We start from the raw sequence: 24660 nt of genomic DNA on the forward strand, positions 1-24660 counted from the left end.
GATTATTATTATTTAGCAGAAAAAGTATCCAGAAATGCATTTAAGGAACCTGAACTGAACAGAGCAGCTGAACAGTTTTGTAAAGCAACCTCTCCTACCTGTTTATCTTGTCTCATCTTTTTCATCCTCCTTGCTTTGCTTTCTCAGCTCCTCCCACCTATTGCACATCATTATGCACATCCACCCCTTCAAGTGGATGACCTTTAATTGCATTGTCCAACACACACACACACACACACACACACACACACACACACCTATACGGGTTTCTATGTATTGCAAGGACACTTTTTCCAAACCAGCCCAGGTGGTGGACTATGGGGACACCACTTTCCGCTTGCCCCTGAGAGATGCTGAATACGTCAAAAAATCTGTTTTGAGCCACAGAGCACAGATCTCACTTCAAAGTTCCTATACACGCAACACAACTAGAGATATAAGAACCTGTTTTTTTGCAACCTTATCAGGACATAGATAATTAGGTGAGAAGCCCCGCCTATGAAAATATTAGACATTTTAACACCCAACAGGATTTGTAAGGACACTGGCTATACAACACACATACCTGTCACCAAAGTATATTATAGGGCCAAAAATGAATAAGTGGGACATGGCTAAACTCAAACACTACTACTGCATATTAAAATTAATAGTTAACAAAACGTGGTCTTATGACAAAAATCGAACATCACAAAACACAAAGACCTGAATTTGAGAACTAGCTCAATGCAATTTGCAAAGACAAACCTTATTCTTAGATTTGTATTGGAGCCATCACATATTTATAATGTGAATTCCCTATAGTCTTTATGAAATGTCTAATGCTCAAGTCAAAGCAATACAGGGATAAGAGTTCCAAAGGTAACTTTTCAACCATGAATTTACAGGTCTTCTCTGTTAAAGGCTAGCAATTAAAGGTTAGATTTCCTAGTTGGTATATTATGCATTTACATTAAGCACATATCTTCCTTAATTTGAGTTATACAACTGCTGATGAGAATTTGCTTTTAGGAACTTTTCCCCTCAGTATAAGAAAGCCTCACTGAAAGACAAATATTCAGTTCCAAAAGAAAAGGTTCCAGGGTTGTGTATCTTCAGAGTTCTTGAATTGGTAATAAGATACATGCTCAAGCACAGAAAAGGTGCTTTTCACATATCATGTTCCCTTTAAGTACGGTCTTTAGAGACAAAAAAAAATTATATATATATATATATATATATATATATATATATATAAATAATAGCCAATCTGATGGTGAATACTCAAGTTTATTTCAACAAGAACACGTGCTTTTTGCAAACATGACATATATGTCAAACATCTGTGTATATATTTTTGTAACTTGATTAATCGTTTAGCGGCTGTTCCTTTTTTTTAGAGTTATGCCGCGGTTCCTGACGAAGTCTCTCACATTTTGAACAGAGCGACTGTCTAATACAGGACGTTCAGCATTTTTACACTGTTTGATTTCTGTCACAGTGGCTAGTTTCCCATTTGCAATGTGCCCACGGAAATGTCTCATGACTGCTGCAATCTCTTTGGGAGACCATGGACATTTTTGTCTCCTTCGAGGATTTTCCCCTTCTGCGCCATTTCCAGGGAATGCTACAAGGGGGAGAGAAAATAAGATCAGCTTACTTTTGATTTGTTAATTATTAAGTTATTATAAAGTTACTCTTCAAGAACAATATGGATGTAAACATCAAATCCATTTCATGGTACACATATCAAAAAGAAGTCCAGGCATTAACCACAGCATTTTTTAACTTGGTTTAAATAGCTGTGGGGCTTTAGATTTACACGGGGGTTTGGCTTTTTGCCATGTTAGATAAATACAGTGTCTTAAAAGCTATATTCTGATTAGAAGATCTAGCTCGTTCTTTCCCGCAAAAACATTAACTCAAAGAAAACTATTAAAGATAGAACTTCTATGTGAATGCCACGGGACACCCAATTACAAAGTGACATTAGTTCCCATCCAGTTTCATCATGTCCTCCTTTATTGTCCTCTACTTCCAATCATGCAGAATCCAGGTTCAACCCATTACTTCAGCTTTGTCCTCTGATCTTTTCACTTAGTTTGTCAAGCAAATTATTCCTCATTTCCACCACTCTTGTTCTCATGTGATTTTGTACTGTAACAGTAGCCCAGTTCAGACCTGGCATTATGACAAGTTCTGGGTGATCAGATACAACCAGCATTAATGAAAACTCTAAAGATATCAAGGATACTTTGAGGACTCATTCAAGATCCAGTGATGTAAGGCACACATTTGTTTCCATTCCTCTGAAAGTCAAAACAATCTGTTCCGAAGACAATGTAGGACAGTCTACTCTGATGTCATACTCAGCAAAACAAGATGACTCACATGAAACCTCTTTCTCATTTGATAAAAACCGTGAAACATGGGAGATTAAAAAACATTTGAGTCAGAAATAACTTGTGCAAAAAAATATTAGTTTAAAGATGTACACATTTACAGAATCACCAACACTGACAATAAACTCTCATATTGTCTCTTAAAATAAAAATAAAAAGATTTCAATCAAAAGGTGATCTAACATGCCAATGTAGTTTTCATATATGGTTTAAAAAGCAAGATAAGCAGTTTCCCATCTTTGTTTTCGAATAGTTATGAACATTTGAACTGTTACTCAGGCTTTTGAAGATGATTAATGGTAAGTATTAATATGCAATATTAGTATTTAAGCTGAGTTTACTGGAGCTTTAAGTGAGCCAACTTTCAAGTCGATGTGTACTGTAAACCTGTGCAGACAGATCAGTATTCAAGGCTTTACTCTCACCATCCACTGGAGCACAACTTGGGCGTCATCAAAATATTACAAAATAGAGCAAAGACATAGCGGCCAGGGAAGCACAAGAACATGACATCAAGAAGGCCCCGAGTAAATGAGGTTATCCCAGCTGGAATTTTGTCAAACCTGGGAAGGCAACTAAAGAACGCTCCAGCCAATCCAGGAGCAAAGAAGGACAAGAACAGCTGATACGGATTTTCTTAAAAGATAACGTCTCTGTGGCTTTCAAATCCCAAAACTGAAATAAGAACCAAAATAAGAAAAGTATTCTAATGTTGAACCTGAGAAGAAAATTCCTCATGCCAACTTTAAGGTCATACTGGATATTAGTCATGAACTATGCAATGTTTGTAAAATTCTGGCATGTCATATTGACCAAACTTTCATATCAGATCTTGTCAAACACTGTTACAGAGATAACCATTTGCTAGTCTGTTGTTCAAAGAATCTGTTCAAAGGTGTCTTGATATTTTAAAATATTTTATTCTTGTGGTACCTCGTGATGTGCCTTCTCCAGCCGAGTCCACATCTGTAAATAGAAAAGTAAAACAAAAATATCACAAACAACATGAGTGGCTTGGTAATCATGGAAGAGCCATCAATATGCAGGGTGGTGGATAGTTATACCGTTTGAGGTGTTTGGAGGTTCCTCTACAGGTGGCATAGTACTCCTCCCTATAGTACAAGGAGTATTTTAGCTCAATATAGCAGTCACATTTTCTGTTCCTGTTTAGACTTTCCTTTAACACGAAAATAATTTTCACTAACAAGGAGAGAGGCACCCATAAATACAAGTAATCCTCGGGTCCATAGCTCAGTCCTAAAATGACTGAAGAAGTTTAAAGTTACATTGACCATTTGTTCAGCTGGCATATCAGTGAATTGTCATGATATATCTGCAGTACCAGTTAAAACTTTGGACACACCTATTTTACTAGAAATAAAACATAAAAGCCATCCACACAGATGAAAGACATCAAAAAGCTTGTCAAACACTGTTACAGAGATAACCATTTGCTAGTCTGTTGTTCAAAGAATCTGTTCAAAGGTGTCTTGATATTTTAAAATATTTTATTCTTGTGGTACCTCGTGATGTGCCTTCTCCAGCCGAGTCCACATCTGTAAATAGAAAAGTAAAACAAAAATATCACAAACAACACGAGTGGCTTGGTAATCATGGAAGAGCCATCAATATGCAGGGTGGTTGATAGTTATACCATTTGAGGTGTTTGGAGGTTCCTCTACAGGTGGCATAGTACTCCTCCCTGTAGTACAATGAGTATTTTAGCTTAATATAGCAGTCACATTTTCTGTTCCTGTTTAGACTTTCCTTTAACACGACAATGATTTTCACTAACAAGGAGAGAGGCACCCATAAATACAAGTAATCCTCAAGTCCATAGCTCAGTCCTAAAATGACTGAAGAAGTTTAAAGTTACATTGACCATTTGTTCAGCTGGCATATCAGCGAATTGTCATGATATATCTGCAGTGCCAGTTAAAACTTTGGACACACCTATTTTACTAGAAATAAAACATAAAAGCCATCCACACAGATGAAAGACATCAAAAAGCTTGTCAAACACTGTTACAGAGATAACCATTTGCTAGTCTGTTGTTCAAAGAATCTGTTCAAGGGTGTCTTGATATTTTAAAATATTTTATTCTTGTGGTACCTCGTGATGTGCCTTCTCCAGCCGAGTCCACATCTGTAAATAGAAAAGTAAAACAAAAATATCACAAACAACACGAGTGGCTTGGTAATCATGGAAGAGCCATCAATATGCAGGGTGGTGGATAGTTATACCATTTGAGGTGTTTGGAGGTTCCTCTACAGGTGGCATAGTACTCCTCCCTGTAGTACAATGAGTATTTTAGCTTAATATAGCAGTCACATTTTCTGTTCCTGTTTAGACTTTCCTTTAACACGACAATGATTTTCACTAACAAGGAGAGAGGCACCCATAGATACAAGTAATCCTCAAGTCCATAGCTCAGTCCTAAAATGACTGAAGAAGTTTAAAGTTACATTGACCATTTGTTCAGCTGGCATATCAGTGAATTGTCATGATATATCTGCAGTACCAGTTAAAACTTTGGACACACCTATTTTACTAGAAATAAAACATAAAAGCCATCCACACAGATGAAAGACATCAAAAATCTTGTCAAACACTGTTACAGAGATAACCATTTGCTAGTCTGTTGTTCAAAGAATCTGTTCAAAGATGTCTTGATATTTTAAAATATTTTATTCTTGTGGTACCTCGTGATGTGCCTTCTCCAGCCGAGTCCACATCTGTAAATAGAAAAGTAAAACAAAAATATCACAAACAATATGAGTGGCTTGGTAATCATGGAAGAGCCATCAATATGTAGGGTGATGGATAGTTATACCGTTTGAGGTGTTTGGAGGTTCCTCTACAGGTGGCATAGTACTCCTCCCTATAGTACAAGGAGTATTTTAGCTCAATATAGCAGTCACATTTTCTGTTCCTGTTTAGACTTTCCTTTAACAAGACAATGATTTTCACTAACAAGGAGAGAGGCATCCATAAATACAAGTAATCCTCAGGTCCATAGCTCAGTCCTAAAATGACTGAGGTCGCCGGTCTCCCACAGGACTAACACAGAGAAAAACAACTATATGCAATCACATTCACATCAATGGGCAATTTAGAGTGACCAATTAACCTAACCCCAGTTTCTTTGGACTGTACGAGGAAGCTGAAGTATGCCGAGAGAACCCACGCAAACATGGAGAAAACAACTCCATGTTTGCGGACCCTGGACCGATGAACTCAGGACCGTCTTGCTGTGAGGCAACAGTGCTAACCACTATGCTAACGTCCCGCCTTATCGACTGGGCAGCCAAGTCCAATAAGTGCACTTGCTGGGGTTAGGATAAGCGGAAGAGATGTTCTCGGCATACCTTGTAAAAATGTAAACACAATACTCCAACAGTCCAGTTATAAGACAATCATCATCAGTGGGCACACTGTAGGAAGTGGGTAATACTGTCAGAGGTCCCTGGAGGTACCTCAACAAACTGCCTAGTTCCCTTTTCTGTAGTTGAATAGTGTAGCTCAATATTAATGCTCTGTTGCGTTGTGGTTGATTCATTTACACACATCTCTGGCTAGATATCTGTAACATCACAACACAAAACTATCACTGTAAGTACTATTACATTTTTTGTACTGATCTGGTTAGACCTTTCTTTAGTGACATTATTTGACAGACATCAATCTTTATGACTATGTCAAGAATAGCTTAAGCAGTGTATTAACCTCAGCCCAAAACAAATTAAGACATTTTCAATATTTAAGACTTACAGTGCACATATAATCCTTACTACTACCTTTTAAATAACTGTGTTTACCTGAAACATCTCACAATATTGCATTCAACTGAATACTACATAAATATGAGTTGTTTGTTGGTGCATTTACCCATTTTTGTTTGTGCTGGTGGGTATTCTTTGTCAGCCTCGCCGTCTTCACTCTCACCAGAGTCTGTCAAGTCTAGGTTATCTGACAAAAAAATATGTTAAGCAGCATCTTGATGCATTCTCAATCATCCAGGTAAGTAAATCTCCAAGAGTTGATTCTGTTCATCTGGACATAGCGTTTTGTGGGAAAAACGTTTCGTCACTCATCCAAGTGACTTCTTCAGTCTCAGCTGACTGCAGGTTTCCCCAATCTTATAAACAGTACATTTGCATAATGACTGAAACCAGCCCACTGAAGGAACAATGGGCTGGGAGGTCAGTTCCTTAATCTTAATTATGCAAATTCTCATGACCATTGATCAACAACCACTGACCAAAACCCACTGATCAAAGACCACTGATCAATAGCCATGAGTACCATACACAGAGAGTTGGGGAATGGCTGCAATCACAGCACTGTAAGATGGCCTTAGGCCCCCTCCTTGATTATGAATCGAGGCATTCTGAATGCATCAAGACGTTTTAACCCACTTTGGCAAGGACGGCCTGAAGCTTGTACGTCAGTATGAGCAAACAGCACGTAAGATGGTGGATTACAGGAACCACCTGAGATTCAGCCTCAGATGCAGACAAAACGGGATTACTCCTAAAAGTCTGCAAATGAGCTCTTCGTTAAAGGCTTCCGGGCAACAAAAATCCTCCAGAAGGCACAGCATCAGTTGCTTAATGAACGGGTGAGGCAAACAAATTTTACCATGGACATGCTAAAATCTCAAGAGGAGCAGATCCAACAGAGACTGACAATGCTTCTAGATGAGAATACTCTTAAAAAGGTGTTTGACTTTACTGAGAAGGCTCGTCTAGCACAGCACAAGAAGTCTAAGACCAGGCAACAAAGGAAGTTTGACTTACTTGTTGTACGTCGGAAACCACGGCAAAATACGGAGAGTGTCCTCAGTGACCAGAAGAGACAAGGATGCGACACCGAGGATGTGGACAAGTGGGTGAAGAATTTGTCTGACAGACAGCTCACCGAAACAGAGAAAAACATCCTTGCTGAAATTTGCTGTCACACCGGGACAAATCCCGCTAGTGGAGCTGATCACAGCCACAGAAACAGCAATTCGTAACAACAATATTGCAGAAATGGAAGCATAGCAACTACGGACGAAAGTTTTGGCCTGTCTCAGCAATGCAAAGCCCCCAGCATCCAAAATCACCATGGAGAGGAAGGTGCTCCACCTGGAGACTCTGTTGTCCTGCTGGGAGACTTCAATACTCACGTGGGTAACGACAGCAAGACTTGGAGGGGCGTGATTGGGAGGAACGGCCTCCCTGATCTGAACCCGAGCGGTGTTTTGTTATTGGACTTCTGTGCAAATCACAGTTTGGCCATAACAAACACCTTGTTCGAACATAAGAGTGTCCATAAGTGCACGTGGCACCAGGACGCTCTAGGCCGCAGGTCAATGATTGATTTTGTAATTGTATCACCAGACCTGCGAACATATGTTCTGGACACTCGGGTAAAGAGAGGGGCTGAGCTGTCAACTGATCACCACCTGGTGGTGAGTTGGATCAGGTGGCAGGAGAGGACGCTGGACAGAACCAGTGCACCTAAACTCTAGGGGTGCAACGATACTCGTATCGATATTGAACCGTTCGATACAGTGCTTTCGGTTCGGTACGCATATGTATCGAACAATACAACATTTTTAATTTATTTTATCAACTTCCCTTCTGACGATGCTGTCTGTGTTGAGCGCTCAGTGGATCTGCGCTCAACAGTGCAGCCTAGGCGGAGTAGTCGAACGCAGATTCACTGAGCGCAGGGCAAGCTAGCAAGACAGAAGCTAAGCTAGTTGCAACATGGCAAATTGAACCTCCCCCACCCTCATTCAGATCTGGCGTTTGGAACTATTTTGGTTTTCATGTGAAGTATGACCCTGAAGGTAAGCGCGTCATGGACTAAAGTAAAACAGTATGTTGGATGTGCCAGCAATGCTCAATTACATGGGTGGGAACTAGTGTGTTAGCGCAGTTAGCTCGTTGTGTTGGCCGTCCAGCCCCACGCACAAGGCAATCCGCAGTAGCTCGTTAACGGAGGTGTTGTGTCGTTAACCTCATTTCAGATTAACGCTGACAGCACTAGTGGGAACACAACGAATATGACTGCACATTTACTCCGACATCATCCTAGTGCAAAGACAAGTGGAAGCAGACAAAAACAACAAGCATGCATGCTACAAACTTTAGCCGAGTCATTTAGACAGCCGTTAGCACATGATTCTCCTTATGGGGACCTGATATATTTAATATGGTGCTGAGAATATAGCCCAGAAGAAGCGTATAGTATAGCTTTTATTTTGGAAAGAGCCATTTCTCTGTAATAAACTCTCTTTTCCAAAGATGAGTGATTCCTTAATCAGATACAAGGCTCGCAAAATATATGTCAATGCTTTTGCATTCTTTCGGAAATGTAGCTGGGTAATTATGCCATTGGCATCGGTGAGCCACTGTCAATATGTGACATATTGAAATCGCGTTTGAATTTGCGCTTGTTTTTTGCTTTCACTTTGCAATCGTGCGAACTGCGTATAGAGAGCGACAGTACTGATTGGTGAGTGATGATAATTTGCGCACCAATTCCTCTGACATCTTATCAATCGTTAGCTTACTATGCAAACATGACAAGTGAAATCTCCCGCAGCAAGCTTAAACATGTGAGAGGTTGATCGCGCAGAGAATCGCTGAGCGTTATGTGAGTGCGTGTGTAAAAGCAGCAGGATATATATTTTAGTTCTGCTGAGCCAAATAAGACAGGTCAGCGTGAAGAAGTGACAGCCAAACAAAGCTTACCACAAAACGGAAAAGTTATGACAAATCAGACTATAAGGCAAAAAGAAAGTGCAGCTTTATGGTTTCATGGACAAAAGAATTTCTGTGGCTGCAATATGACGACCTAAATAACCAGGGCTGCACATAAGTGGTCCGCAGGTGCGCATTCGCTGTCAAAATAAAAAACGTGCACAAGATAAGAAGTTGCAACGCGTGTTTGCGTACATAGGATTTTCTGGAGGAGGACAGACATTTGTTTAGAACTCTTAAAGATGTTGAAGAAGCAAAATCCTTTAAGCAATTACTTTGGTGTTCCTTCACCTCCAAAGAAATGGAGTCTGAACCACAAAAGAAGCGCGTATTCTCGGAAAAGTGGTTGCAGGAGGTGAGCTGGCTTCAAACAAATGATGAACGCACAGAGATGTGGTGCAGAATGTGCCGTGAAAATTTAATAAATGACAAATTAATAAAAAGGCATGAACATTTTTTTTGTATCGAAAAAATATCGAACCGTGACACCAAAGTATCGAACCGAACCGAACCGTGAATTTTGTGTATCGTTGCACCCCTACTAAACGCGTAGTGAGGGTGTGCTGGGAACGTCTAGCAGAGGCCCCAGTCTGCAAGATCTTCAACGCACACCTCCGGCAGAGCTTCAACAGCATTCCGAGGGAGACTGGGGACATTGAGTCCGAATGGACCATGATCAGCGTCTCCATTGCCGAAGCTGCTGCATTGAGCTGCGGCCGCAAGGTGGTTGGTGCCTGCCGTGGTGGTAATCACCTAACCAAATGGTGCACACCAGAGGTGAAAGGAGCCACCAGGCTGAAGAAGGAGTCCTATCAGGCTTGGTTAGCCTGTGGGACTCCGGAGGCAGTCGACAGGTATTGACAGGCCAAGCGGAATGCGGCTCGGGCAGTGGCTGAAGCAAAAACTCGGGTGTGGGAGGAGTTCGGGGAGGCCATGGAAAAAGACTTTCGGACTGCCTCGAAGAGATTCTGGCAAATCGTCAGGCGTCTCAGGAGGGGAATGCGGTGCTCTACCTGCGCTGTGTATAGTGCTGGCAGAGCGCTGCTGACGTCGACTGAGAAAATTGTCAGGCGGTGGAAGGAATACTTCGAGGACATCCTTAATCCCACTGACACGTCTTCCGAGGAGGAAGCAGAGTCTGGGGATGAGGGGAATGACCTGCCAATTTCCGGGGGTGAGGTCACTGAGGCAGTTAAACAACTCCTTGGTGGCAGAGCCCCTGGTGTTGATGTGGTCCACCCCGAGTTCCTGAAGGCTCTGGACGTTGTAGGGCTGTCCTGGTTGACACGCCTCTACAATGTTGCGTGGAGATCAGGGGCAGTACCCCTGGACTGGCAGACCAGGGTGGTGGTCCCCATCTTTAAGAAGGGAGACCGGAGGGTGTGTTCCAACTACAGGGGGATCACACTCCTCAGCCTCCCTAGGAAAGTCTATGCCAGGGTGCTGGAAAGGAGAGTTCGTCTGCTAGTCGAACCTCGGACACAGGAGGAACAATGCGGTTTTCGTCCTGGTCGCAGAACACTGGACCAGCTCTTTATCCTCTCAAGGATACTTGAGGGTGCATGGGAGTTTGCCCAACCAGTCTACATGTGTTTTGTGGACTTGGAGAAGGCATTCGACCGTGTCCCTCGGGGTGTCCTGTGGGAGGTGTTGCGGGAGTATGGTGTATCAGGCCGATTATTACGGGCCATTCGATCCCTATACAACCGTTGCCAGAGCTTGGTTCGCGTTGCCGGCAGTAAGTCGGACTCGTTCCCGGTGGGTGATGGGCTCCGCCAGGGCTGCCCTTTGTCACCGGTTTTGTTCATAATTCTTATGGACAGGATTTCTAGGCGCAGCCAAGAAGCGGAGGGCTTTCACTTTGGTGGCCTCAGAATCTCATCTCTGCTTTTTGCGGATGATGTGGTTCTGTTGGCTTCATCGGGTGAGGGCCTCCAGCTCGCAATGGAACGGTTCGCAGCCGAGTGTGAAGCAGCGGGAATGAGGATCAGCACCTCCAAATCTGAGGCCATGGTTCTCAGCCGGAAAAGGGTGGAGTGCCCACTCCGGGTCGGGGATGAGTTCCTGCCCCAAGTGGAGGAGTTCAAGTATCTCGGGGTCTTGTTCACGAGTGATGGGAGAAGGGAGCCGGAGATCGACAGACGGATTGGGGCTGTGGCTGCAGTGATGCGGACGCTTCACCGGTCCGTCGTGGTGAAGAGGGAGCTGAGTGTAAAAGCGAAGCTCTCAATTTACCGGTCGATCTACGTCCCTACCCTCACCTATGGCCACGAGCTGTGGGTAGTGACCGAAAGACCGAGATTGCGGATACAAGCGGCAGAAATGAACTTCCTCCGAAGGGTGGCTGGCCTCTCCCTCAGATATAGGGTGAGAAGTTCGGCCATCCGGGAGGGGCTCAGAGTAGAGCCGCTGCTGCTCCACATTGAAAGGAGCCAGCTGAGGTGGGTCGGGCATCTGACAAGGATGCCTCCTGGGCGCCTCCTGGGCGAGGTGTTCCGGGCATGTCCCACCGGGAGGAGGCCCCGGGGCAGGCCAGGACACGCTGGAGAGATTATATCTCTCGGCTGGCCTGGGGACGCCTTGGTGTTCCCCCGGATAAGCTGGAGGAGGTGGCTGGGGAGAGGGAGGTCTGGGCCTCTGCTTAGGCTGCTGCCCCTGCGACCCGGCCTCGGATAAAGCGGATGAAGATGGATGGATGGACGGGTGAGAGATGTCATTACGGAGGCAGATGAAACCATGGTCTTGTACGACGTTACATCTCTCTTCACTTGCATCCCAGTCACGGAAGCATTGAAGGTAGTCCGTAAGAGATTATGACACCAACCTCAGCAACAGGACCACTCTCAGCATCGACCAAGTGTGTTTGCTTTTGGAACTGTGTCTTCATTCCACCTACTTCACATACAAGGGTCAGTTCTACAGGCAGAAACATGGGTGTGCCATGGGCTCCCCAGTTTCACCCATCGTGGCCAATTTGTACATGGAAGAAGAGGAAAAGAGGGCTTTGCTATCCTACCCTGGAACACCACCAATCCATTGGTTCAGGTATGTGGATGACACCTGGGTGAAAATCAAATCTCAGGACGTACCACAATTCACGGATCACATTAACTCTGTGGACCGACACATGAAATTCACCAGGGAGGCTATGAAAAGTGGCAGGTTAGCTTTCTTAGACTGAGATTTCCATCAGTAATGGGGAACATCTAAAAGCTGACGTGTACCGTAAACCTACACATACGGATCAGTATTTAAGGTTTGACTCTCATCATCCACTGGAGCACAAACTGGGTGTCATTAGGAGCGAACACCATCCCCACTGACACAGCGGCCAAGGAGGCAGAAGAACGGCATATCAAGAAGGCCCTGAGTAAATGTGGTTATCCCAGCTGGACTTTTGTCAAAGCTGGGACGGCTCCTAAAGAAAGCTCCAGCCAATCCAGGAGAGAAGGACAACTGCTGCCCAAACGAAAACCTGTAGTGATCCCATATGTGTCAGGAGTATTGGAGCAGTTGAGACGCATTTTATCTAAACACTGGGTCTCTGTGGCTTTCAAACCCCAAAACACTGTGCCAAAAACTAGTCCACCCCAATCGGGTCGCCCGACACAAACAGAGTAAAATAGTGTACGCTGTTAAGTGCCAGGAGGATTGCCAGGATTTATACATCGGGGAAACCAAACAACCTCTGGCGAAGCGCATGGCACAACACAGAAGAGCTCTCTGTGAATGGTATTCATGGCCATTGATCAGTGGTCTTTGATCAGTGGGTTTTGGTCAGTGGTTGCTGATCAATGGTCGTGAGAATTTGCATAATTAAGATTAAGGACTGACCTCCAAGCCCATTGTTCCTTCAGTGGGCTGGTTTCAGTCATTATGCAAATGTACTGTTTATAAGATTGAAACCTGCAGTCAGCTGAGACTGAAGAAGTCACTTGGATGAGTGACGAAACATTTCTCCCACAAAACACTATGTCCAGATGAACAGAATCAACTTCAGCTATGTCCAGATGAACAGAATCAACTTCAGCTATGTCCAGATGAACAGAATCAACTTTTTGGAGATGTTAAACAGCAGGTACAAACATTGCTTGTTTCTCTTAACAAATTTAATGTAAAAGTAAGGTTATTAAATATATTGTGTTAAGAACACTCAAAAGCTTAAAAACTAGACACCTTAAAATACTATCTACTTAGAAATACCTTCAATTTCAATCTCTTCCAATGTTTTGCCTTGGAGATTTCCAAGGGTCCCTTTCTCCATGGCAAGTAGTAGTTTTGATATTTTTGCCAGCTGGGTTGTAGCCTCTGGAAGTCTGTAAAATTCTCTGTGGACACGGATATCATGGCCTAGAAAGTCAGCAACTTGGTCAAGCTCGTGATTTTTTAGGTTCAAGACCTGTGACAAAGTTGCAACATGCTTGCGTAGCTGTGTTGACCTAAGGAGTTCAGGACTTTGTGCACCACAGTCATTTGCATAAATCCTGAGACAGTCCTGTCCTCTGTAAGGAGTCAAACAGTTGGGTCTTGCAAAGAGGAAGGGGTTTTCTTCCGGGACTCCACACTCTAGTCTTCTGCTTATGAGCTGCGTTAGGGCTTCAACCATGTCTGGTGATAACAGTACAGCAACCTTTCGGCCTCTTTTACCCTTAATTTCAACACGACTGAAATGGGCACACAGTTTTTGCTCAAACTTAGAGAGACCAACTGCAACATCCTTATGAAGGGTAGCTGTGTCCCTCTGAAGAAAGGCTTCCAGCTGCATCTTTGAAACCTCACCTCCTCTTCTTCGATTGAATAAAATAATTTTTGACAAAGTTATTCTGCAAAGTTCCCCATAGGCTTGTGGTGATGGATTATTTTTCAATTTCTCCGATGCTGAATTTGCCATCTTTTCAAGATATTGGTGAAGACGCTGCACATCCTCAGTGAAAGGGAGTGTGGATGGCTTGTTAAAGTGCTTGTCACTCAGTGTTGTTAAGGCTCTGTGAGAAATAAGCTCAGACCATTTTGATGCATACAGTTTTTTGAAAGTCTGTGTTGACTTTTCCAGGTCATTGTCTTCTGCTATCAGAGCCCTACACTGTATGATGTCACATATCTTGTGCAATGAGTGACCCAACTTTAGAGCAAGACTTGGAGTTTTATAGGAGAGCCTGTCTTCGTCAAACCCAGCCACCTTCTTGACAGCTTGGATAAGCTTATGAAAATTTGCAGGTCTGATCGCATCCTCAAGGTTGTATATTGAATATTCCTTGCGTAGGATCAGTAGAAGTCTTCCAACTTCACGGATCTTCTGCCGAATATATTCATGTTTGGTCGGATCTTGACCATGTTTGTTGAAAAATGACTGCGCAAGCTGAAGAATGTAAAAGTCACTTCGCACAGCAGCAGAAACTTCATCATCTTTCATCACAGTTAAAAGCTTCCATACACCTTGGGATATTTGTTGACACAGTGTTGAGTCCACCATCATGGACAAGGACAAGACTCTTTTTCTTCCTGCCTTTTCATCAGCCTCCATCGGTTTTGAGAGACATTTACGAGCATGTCGCCAGAGGTCTCTCCGAAGGTACATTCCTTGACAATACATGCAGTGCACATACTGTTTCACATCATAGTTTTTCTTGGATTTGCGTTTTAGTTTTAACAGTCCACTACCACTTGTTAAAACATCTGTGTTGTGTTTAAAGTTACCCTTATTCCTCATTTTCTCAAGCATCTTTTTACGATATTTTGAGTTTTTTGAGAGTGCTAGAATTTGAGCAACTTCAGCATTCGTCTTCTCGTGGGTCTTCAAGTGTCGGGCCAATTTTGACTGTGGTTTGTCACAGATGAAGCAATAATTTTTGGGATTTGCTGAAGAGGATATGTGTGAAGACTGTGTGCTCTCAACTTCCCCAGTTCCTGTGCCAGGCTCCACAGATGCAACTTCACTCTGAACTTCTGATACTTTTTCTTGTTTACTCTCCACACAAGTTTTCACCTGCTTCTCTGTAGTACCTGCACCTTTAGACACTGGCCCTTCAACCAAGAAAATTTCTGTGCTTTCTCTGATTTTTGAAATTTCTGGCGAAAGTTCACTGCAATCCTCCACTATGAGCATATTTAAAGGTTTTGAACGTAGGGGGATAATTTCAGCTGAACTGTCTGAGTAACTGCTACAATCCGGAATATATTCTTCCCCTGACATCTCTTCACCTGAACTAGTTTCTTCACTAACCTTGGAAAAAAAAAAAAGAAAGAAAAATAAGTCTACATAATGTATCTTAACTACTAAAATTTAACAATATAAATTATTACAATAACCTACTAGTTCAAGTCCAAGCCTTGTGCTTTTGATGTAACAGGACTTGTGCCAGATACAAGAGCACCCTAGACAGATGAAAAACAGAATGTGTTTATGCATTTACATTACAAAAGATATTCAAGTACTTCCATGCAGCTTAATGATTTTAGGTTCCCAGAACAAAAGCAAAAATTACATATCATGCAAAAGACATTTGTTTAGGGATGGGTTTTGAGAATTGGTAATTAACTTGTCCTAATTAACTTGTACATGTTTGAGACGAGTTGGTACTAAAGTATCAAAGCAGTGGAACAAATGGTGTCACAACATTTATTTTACATAAACTGATTTTAATGGTCCACTAATAATGACCATGTTGCATTTTTTTAGTCAATGACTGAAGGTTAGATGGAGTTTTATTTTGCGTAGTTTGACAAACTGGTATTACTCCCGTAAAAGGCCTGTAATAGCTGGTAATACTAAAGGCAGAATGCTGCTTGATGTAGTTAGGAAAGCAGAACTTAAAAGTTTACTTCTAAAACCTGTTTGTATGTCTCCACTAGTTACTGAATAACTTGTGTCATTAATATTTGACACAAGAATCGGATATTAAAATTGAAATAAACGGAATATTTCAATAAGAATTAGAAAGCTGCCAGCGTGACAATGTTTTGCTCATGAATGTGTTTACATTCTGTTAATATCTTGACAATCATCTAAAATAAAAGGACAAGAACACTCACCTTTACATTTCACGCAAAGAAACTTGAAAGCAGGAGAATGTGCATTACAAAAGGCACATTTTTTCAACATCGTCTCTGACGAATACACCACATCATGTTTGCAGTTCTGTTGAAAACCAAAGTTCGTTGAGTTTATACCGTTCATTTTCAATTCTTTCATGTCATGAAAAAACTTCCCTCATTTGCTGCGACAATGTGACATGAATACATACAGTAAGATCCAACATTTCAGGGTTTCCCCATCATGATTAAAGCATATTTTCTGATAGACTGACTATAATTTTTAAGTAAAAGAGCATCTGTGTAACCACTGCTCATTGACTTTAAGTTGAAGTCTCGGTTAAATGCAAATCAAGTGGCTTAGCTGTTAATTTAAAACATTGGCAAACATCAGGAAGAAATTTTGTGGAAGAGCCCATCTTTCAATAGACTTACGCATCCAAAACACACACAGTCCTCATAATGTAGGTATCTTACATTAACCAACACTATAGGACTTGTGTCTAACACCCTCACTATAAACATCCACACAACTCGGCTGTGTTCTTGTTGCAATAATAACAACACCAGAAAATTAGTCACCTGCTCATCAACTTCAAAGGAGGACGATGCCATGGGCACAGCAGCTTGAGGACGGTCAGGGTGCTCTGAAACCTTGTGCAAGCAAACACAAAAGTACATTAACATCCATTCAACACAGATACGTTGAGACTATACAATACAGTTATGAAGGTACACTGGTTATTGACATAAATGAGGTAAATGTAATGAAGTAATATTGAGTGAAAATTAATTCTCCAGTGTGAACCAACATGACACTCAGCAGTATCCACACACAGTCCTCATAATAATGTACCTGAAAGCTTCATACACTGCAGGATCTCTGTTACACAAAGACTTCAGAGCCCATCTTTCAATAGACTTACGCATCCAAAACACACACAGTCCTCATAATGTAGGTATCTTACATTAACCAACACTATAGGACTTGTGTCTAACACCCTCACTATCAACATCCACACAACTCGGCTGTGTTCTTGTTACAATAATAACAACACCAGAAAATTAGTCACCTGCTCATCAACTTCAAAGGAGGACGATGCCATGGGCACAGCAGCTTGAGGACGGCCAGGGTGCTCTGAAACCTTGTGCAAGCAAACACAAAAGTACATTAACATCCATTCAACACAGATACGTTGAGACTATACAATACAGTTATGAAGGTACACTGGTTATTGACATAAATGAGGTAAATGTAATGAAGTAATATTGAGTGAAAATTAATTCTCCAGTGTGAACCAACATGACACTCGGCAGTATCCACACACAGTCCTCATAATGTAGGCATCTTATATTAACCAACACTATAGGACTTGTGTCTAACACCCTCACTATCAACATCCAAACAACTCGGCTGTGTTCTTGTTACAATAATAACAACATCAGAAAATTAGTCACCTGCTCATCAACTTCAAAGGAGGACGATGCCATGGGCACAGCAGCTTGAGGACGGTCAGGGTGCTCTGAAACCTTGTGCAAGCAAACACAAAAGAACATTAACATCCATTCAACACAGATACGTTGAGACTATACAATACAGTTATGAAGGTACACTGGTTATTGACATAAATGAGGTAAATGTAATGAAGTAATATTGAGTGAAAATTAATTCTCCAGTGTGAACCAACATGACACTCGGCAGTATCCACACACAGTCCTCATAATGTAGGCATCTTATATTAACCAACACTATAGGACTTGTGTCTAACACCCTCACTATCAACATCCAAACAACTCGGCTGTGTTCTTGTTACAATAATAACAACACCAGAAAATTAGTCACCTGCTCATCAACTTCAAAGGAGGACGATGCCATGGGCACAGCAGCTTGAGGACGGTCAGGGTGCTCTGAAACCTTGTGCAAGCAAACACAAAAGTACATTAACATCCATTCAACACAGATACGTTGAGACGATACAATACAGTTATGAAGGTACACTGGTTATTGACATAAATGAGGTAAATGTAATGAAGTAATATTGAGTGAAAATTAATTCTCCAGTGTGAACCAACATGACTGTCGGCAGTATCCACACACAGTCCTCATAATAATGTACCTGAAAGCTTCATACACTGCAGGGTCTCTGTTACACACAGACTTGAGAGCCCATCTTTCAATAGACTTACGCATCCAAAACACACACAGTCCTCATAATGTAGGTATCTTACATTAACCAACACTATAGGACTTGTGTCTAACACCCTCACTATCAACATCCAAACAACTCGGCTGTGTTCTTGTTGCAATAATAACAACACCAGAAAATTAGTCACCTGCTCATCAACTTCAAAGGAGGACGATGCCATGGGCACAGCAGCTTGAGGACGGTCAGGGTGCTCTGAAACCTTGTGCAAGCAAACACAAAAGTACATTAACATCCATTCAACACAGATATGTTGAGACTATACAATACAGTTATGAAGGTACACTGGTTATTGACATAAATGAGGTAAATGTAATGAAGTAATATTGAGTGAAAATTAATTCTCCAGTGTGAACCAACATGACACTCAGCAGTATCCACACACAGTCCTCATAATAATGTACCTGAAAGCTTCATACACTGCAGGGTCTCTGTTACACACAGACTTGAGAGCCCATCTTTCAATAGACTTACGCATCCAAAACACACACAGTCCTCATAATGTAGGTATCTTACATTAACCAACACTATAGGACTTGTGTCTAACACCCTCACTATCAACATCCAAACAACTCGGCTGTGTTCTTGTTGCAATAATAACAACACCAGAAAATTAGTCACCTGCTCATCAACTTCAAAGGAGGACGATGCCATGGGCACATCACCTTGAGAACGGTCAGGGTGCTCTGAAACCTTGTGCAAGCAAACACAAAAGTACATTAACATCCATTCAACACAGATACGTTGAGACTATACAATACAGTTATGAAGGTACACTGGTTATTGACATAAATGAGGTAAATGTAATGAAGTAATATTGAGTGAAAATTAATTCTCCAGTGTGAACCAACATGACTCTCGGCAGTATCCACACACAGTCATTATAATAATGTACCTGAAAGCTTCATACACTGCAGGGTCTCTGTTACACACAGACTTGAGAGCCCATCTTTCAATAGACTTACGCATCCAAAACACACACAGTCCTCATAATGTAGGTATCTTACATTAACCAACACTATAGGACTTGTGTCTAACACCCTCACTATCAACATCCAAACAACTCGGCTGTGTTCTTGTTACAATAATAACAACACCAGAAAATTAGTCACCTGCTCATCAACTTCAAAGGAGGACGATGCCATGGGCACAGCAGCTTGAGGACGGTCAGGGTGCTCTGAAACCTTGTGCAAGCAAACACAAAAGTACATTAACATCCATTCAACACAGATACGTTGAGACTATACAATACAGTTATGAAGGTACACTGGTTATTGACATAAATGAGGTAAATGTAATGAAGTAATATTGAGTGAAAATTAATTCTCCAGTGTGAACCAACATGACACTCGGCAGTATCCACACACAGTCCTCATAATGTAGGCATCTTACATTAACCAACACTATAGGACTTGTGTCTAACACCCTCACTATCAACATCCAAACAACTCGGCTGTGTTCTTGTTACAATAATAACAACACCAGAAAATTAGTCACCTGCTCATCAACTTCAAAGGAGGACGATGCCATGGGCACAGCAGCTTGAGGACGGTCAGGGTGCTCTGAAACCTTGTGCAAGCAAACACAAAAGTACATTAACATCCATTCAACACAGATATGTTGAGACTATACAATACAGTTATGAAGGTACACTGGTTATTGACATAAATGAGGTAAATGTAATGAAGTAATATTGAGTGAAAATTAATTCTCCAGTGTGAACCAACATGACACTCAGCAGTATCCACACACAGTCCTCATAATAATGTACCTGAAAGCTTCATACACTGCAGGGTCTCTGTTACACACAGACTTGAGAGCCCATCTTTCAATAGACTTACGCATCCAAAACACACACAGTCCTCATAATGTAGGTATCTTACATTAACCAACACTATAGGACTTGTGTCTAACACCCTCACTATCAACATCCAAACAACTCGGCTGTGTTCTTGTTGCAATAATAACAACACCAGAAAATTAGTCACCTGCTCATCAACTTCAAAGGAGGACGATGCCATGGGCACAGCAGCTTGAGGACGGTCAGGGTGCTCTGAAACCTTGTGCAAGCAAACACAAAAGTACATTAACATCCATTCAACACAGATACGTTGAGACTATACAATACAGTTATGAAGGTACACTGGTTATTGACATAAATGAGGTAAATGTAATGAAGTAATATTGAGTGAAAATTAATTCTCCAGTGTGAACCAACATGACACTCAGCAGTATCCACACACAGTCCTCATAATAATGTACCTGAAAGCTTCATACACTGCAGGGTCTCTGTTACACAAAGACTTCAGAGCCCATCTTTCAATAGACTTACGCATCCAAAACACACACAGTCCTCATAATGTAGGTATCTTACATTAACCAACACTATAGGACTTGTGTCTAACACCCTCACTATCAACATCCACACAACTCGGCTGTGTTCTTGTTACAATAATAACAACACCAGAAAATTAGTCACCTGCTCATCAACTTCAAAGGAGGACGATGCCATGGGCACAGCAGCTTGAGGACTGCCAGGGTGCTCTGAAACCTTGTGCAAGCAAACACAAAAGTACATTAACATCCATTCAACACAGATACGTTGAGACTATACAATACAGTTATGAAGGTACACTGGTTATTGACATAAATGAGGTAAATGTAATGAAGTAATATTGAGTGAAAATTAATTCTCCAGTGTGAACCAACATGACACTCGGCAGTATCCACACACAGTCCTCATAATGTAGGTATCTTACATTAACCAACACTATAGGACTTGTGTCTAACACCCTCACTATCAACATCCAAACAACTCGGCTGTGTTCTTGTTACAATAATAACAACACCAGAAAATTAGTCACCTGCTCATCAACTTCAAAGGAGGACGATGCCATGGGCACAGCAGCTTGAGGACGGTCAGGGTGCTCTGAAACCTTGTGCAAGCAAACACAAAAGTACATTAACATCCATTCAACACAGATACGTTGAGACTATACAATACAGTTATGAAGGTACACTGGTTATTGACATAAATGAGGTAAATGTAATGAAGTAATATTGAGTGAAAATTAATTCTCCAGTGTGAACCAACATGACACTCGGCAGTATCCACACACAGTCCTCATAATAATGTACCTGAAAGCTTCATACACTGCAGGGTCTCTGTTACACAAAGACTTCAGAGCCCATCTTTCAATAGACTTACGCATCCAAAACACACACAGTCCTCATAATGTAGGTATCTTACATTAACCAACATTATAGGACTTGTGTCTAACACCCTCACTATCAACATCCAAACAACTCGGCTGTGTTCTTGTTGCAATAATAACAACACCAGAAAATTAGTCACCTGCTCATCAACTTCAAAGGAGGACAATGCCATGGGCACATCAGCTTGAGAACGGTCAGGGTGCTCTGAAACCTTGTGCAAGCAAACACAAAAGTACATTAACATCCATTCAACACAGATAAGTTGAGACTATACAATACTACACTACACTACGGTAAATGTAAATATAATATGTACCTTTACTCTCCATGGCCAGTCAGAGTCACCGTAGTTGTATGTTATTTCTTCCCCCGGCTTGATGTCTTTTATGGCAAATAAACAGAGATGAGGCTTTCCATTTACTGTGATTGTCCTCATTTTGCTGTTTGGGCTCACGTGATCGTCATTCACCAGTCTGCCCAATGAGCCATCCTCTCTGGCTGCATCAATGCTGAGATAACAAAACATGTAAGACACAAAATTACACAAGGTTTATAAAAAGGCTGAACAATTTGATTACATTTTTAATTATATGGATTTGTAACAAGCTAGCAGTTTGTCTTAATGTGGTCGTCACAACTTTTGCAAAAAGTAGGCTGAAAAATGAATTATTTTAATTTACATACCACAATTGTTGTCCATTGTACCTGAATTCAAAAAGAAAAACCTTTAAGGCGTCATGGTACAATCTTGTTCTGTTTTCATATTCCTTCTTGGTTACAACGTCTCCGCGATATTCCAGAAGGAAGTCTCCTTTGTTATAGTTGCACCTACTAAACACTCCTCGACCTTACAAAGAAAATAGAAAATGTCAACATGGGTCTACTACAATGGTTAAACTTATGACTGTGCCAAAAATCCTCAACAAGTATCCTAGTACCTCACCTTTTACTGAATTTATGAATTTCACTTCAAATCCATCTTTGTCCTGCCCCAAAGATGAAAATTTTACTGCTTCATCCTTTGGTTTAATTTTTGCTCTCGGGGGCCTCATTGCAATACACTGTCTCAGAAAAAGAAAAAAAAATAGTACAATTTATTTAATATTTCAGGAAAATAGTTGATAATGAAAACTGATCTTTCACAGGAGGTGTCTTTAACCCTCTGGAGTCAATGGTATAATCGGCTGTTTTTGACTACTTTTGATTTAATTGTTTTATCGGCTCATGTTCATTTATCCACCACAATAGGAAATGAGATTGTTGGGTTTTTCTCTGTATCTATGAAGCGCCTTGAGGCGACTTTTGTTGTGATTTGGCGCTATATAAATAAAATTGAATTGAGAGGCAATAATGTATCTATGTTTTGTTTTTTAAGAAAATACCGTTTTTATATTTTCCTGCACTAAACTTGACGACAGTTTTCAGGAAAAAGCGTAAATTGTGTATCATAACTCTGGTTTTACTTGGCCTATCAACACATTTTTAAAAACTGTTATATACGCATGTTGCTGATACACCGTAAATTGGTCATATAATCTGCACTCCAGAGAGTTAAATGTTAGCTACCTCGGTTATCTGAAATGTCTCATTAATAGCGTGTCACCTATATTTCAGCGTTGCTTAAAATCTGGAGACAGTGGGATGGATGAATAAATAATAACATCTCAGTAATTTCAAATGTTACAGTTTAACTAAAAAGGTGTGTGTTAGACTAGGTATTTAACCTTGACTAATTAAATACACAACCGCGTGTCATCAAAAAAGCTAGCTTTAGCATGAGAATTACATTGAAATACAAAACTCAATCAAGGAATATACACCAAAGAAAAATCTCAACAAAACTAAATCTGACCAGTTGCTGGGCTACAAAGCTGGCAACATTCGAAAGTTTAAAGTTTAAAGTTACCTGTTGGCTTCTCCACACCAGCAAAGAGTCGGTACTCCTCAACTCGAAGTCACGAAGTGAGGGGGAGGGGTGAAAAACAGCTCATTGGCTAAAAAGTGGTCAGGTGATGAGAGTTCTGACTTTTTTATGGAATTTCAGTGAAACATTTACAGTGACGAAGGACTGAGTTTTATTGCATTTGTTTGTTTATAGGAAATTCCTCTTTTAAAAAGTATTTAGTTATTTATTTGAGGCAAAGGTACACTACAAGGGAATACATGTTTCCTCACACACCACCAGCCGAGGTCCACCACTGAAGCAATGGTTTTACACTTGCATCTGCATATGTTAAACAAATCTGAGATTCAACCAACAACATAGTGTGACATATTTTAGATCCTTATGTTAAACCAGCATGTATCAAGATGTGGCTTTCTTCGGAAAAATGTATTTAATTATTATATTTTTGTTCTGATCTTTTGTTTGAAGATACAGAAGGTGCATCCTGAAACCAATGAATTTATCACTAGCAATTATGGACAGTTTGAGAAACCAAACATTGTTTTGTTTAGCAGTACAGAATAAATGAGATCATATGATATGACTAAAAAAATCTGAAACTAATAAATCCTATGGAAATTATACAGTGTAAAATTGGCTCTGTTTACAATATAGAACAAGCAGAACAAAACCTTAAAGAAACATGCCATTTTCCTGCATTAGTTATTAGTTATAACAACAAACTTGATAGATTAAATGCAAAACATGTATGTTAGGTTGAATAGATATGATAATTTGATAGTAGTTATTGAGTGAGTAGTTGTTTGGCTGTGTGTTATAGACAGGGGTGCACATAACTGGTACGCAGGTACGAATGCGTGACAAAAATTAGGAATGCGTAGTGACACTTTGCGTACTTGACTGTCTCATTTAATCTTACATGTGTTGCTTGTCACCAGCTAAATGTCCAAAAAAACAACAGACATTAAGCAGCTTCTTTGGTGTGCCACCACTAGCTAAGAAACACCAACCAGAGCCAGAGAAAAGACTTTTTTCAGAAAAGTGGCTCCAAGATGTGCCGTGGCTTGAAGCTAACAATCACATCCACATCTAGCAGACAAATCAGGTGTGTTTTTTAAAGGCTCAAAGAATTTTAACCATCCTTTATTTGACAAACATGAAAAAA

General features: G+C 41.0%; 1 protein-coding gene across 1 annotated transcript; it reads right to left on the reverse strand.

The window, feature by feature from the left end:
• Window positions 1-1250: 1250 nt before the first annotated feature.
• Window positions 1251-24218, reverse strand: LOC146525025 (uncharacterized). The gene is made up of 18 exons (XM_085177278.1): window positions 22533-24218; window positions 22274-22436; window positions 21906-22098; window positions 21729-21800; window positions 21238-21309; window positions 20134-20433; window positions 16752-16871; window positions 16170-16275; window positions 15451-15512; window positions 13341-15360; window positions 6271-6351; window positions 5216-5263; window positions 5085-5117; window positions 4626-4673; window positions 4036-4527; window positions 3446-3937; window positions 3315-3347; window positions 1251-1606 (listed from the first exon to the last, which is right to left on the reverse strand). The coding sequence occupies exons 1-15, from the start codon at window positions 22639-22641 to the stop codon at window positions 4451-4453; spliced, it is 3504 nt and encodes a 1167-aa protein (XP_085033404.1). The 5' UTR covers window positions 22642-24218; the 3' UTR covers window positions 1251-1606; window positions 3315-3347; window positions 3446-3937; window positions 4036-4450.
• Window positions 24219-24660: the final 442 nt, after the last annotated feature.

Source organism: Neolamprologus multifasciatus, chromosome 2 (genome assembly GCF_963576455.1).
Source record: "Neolamprologus multifasciatus chromosome 2, fNeoMul1.2, whole genome shotgun sequence".
Taxonomy (NCBI): Eukaryota; Metazoa; Chordata; class Actinopteri; order Cichliformes; family Cichlidae; genus Neolamprologus; species Neolamprologus multifasciatus.

Excerpts from the sequence above, each read along its gene's own strand:
- LOC146525025 (XM_085177278.1), bottom strand. The coding sequence starts at position 22,641 with ATGAGGCCCCCGAGAGCAAAAATTAAACCAAAGGATGAAGCAGTAAAA. Across the intron at positions 20,434-21,237 it reads CCTTTGAAGTTGATGAGCAG|GTTTCAGAGCACCCTGACCG; the intron begins GTGACTAATTTT and ends TGCTTGCACAAG. Across the intron at positions 4,528-4,625 it reads ACCTCCAAACACCTCAAATG|ATGTGGACTCGGCTGGAGAA; the intron begins GTATAACTATCC and ends TTCTATTTACAG.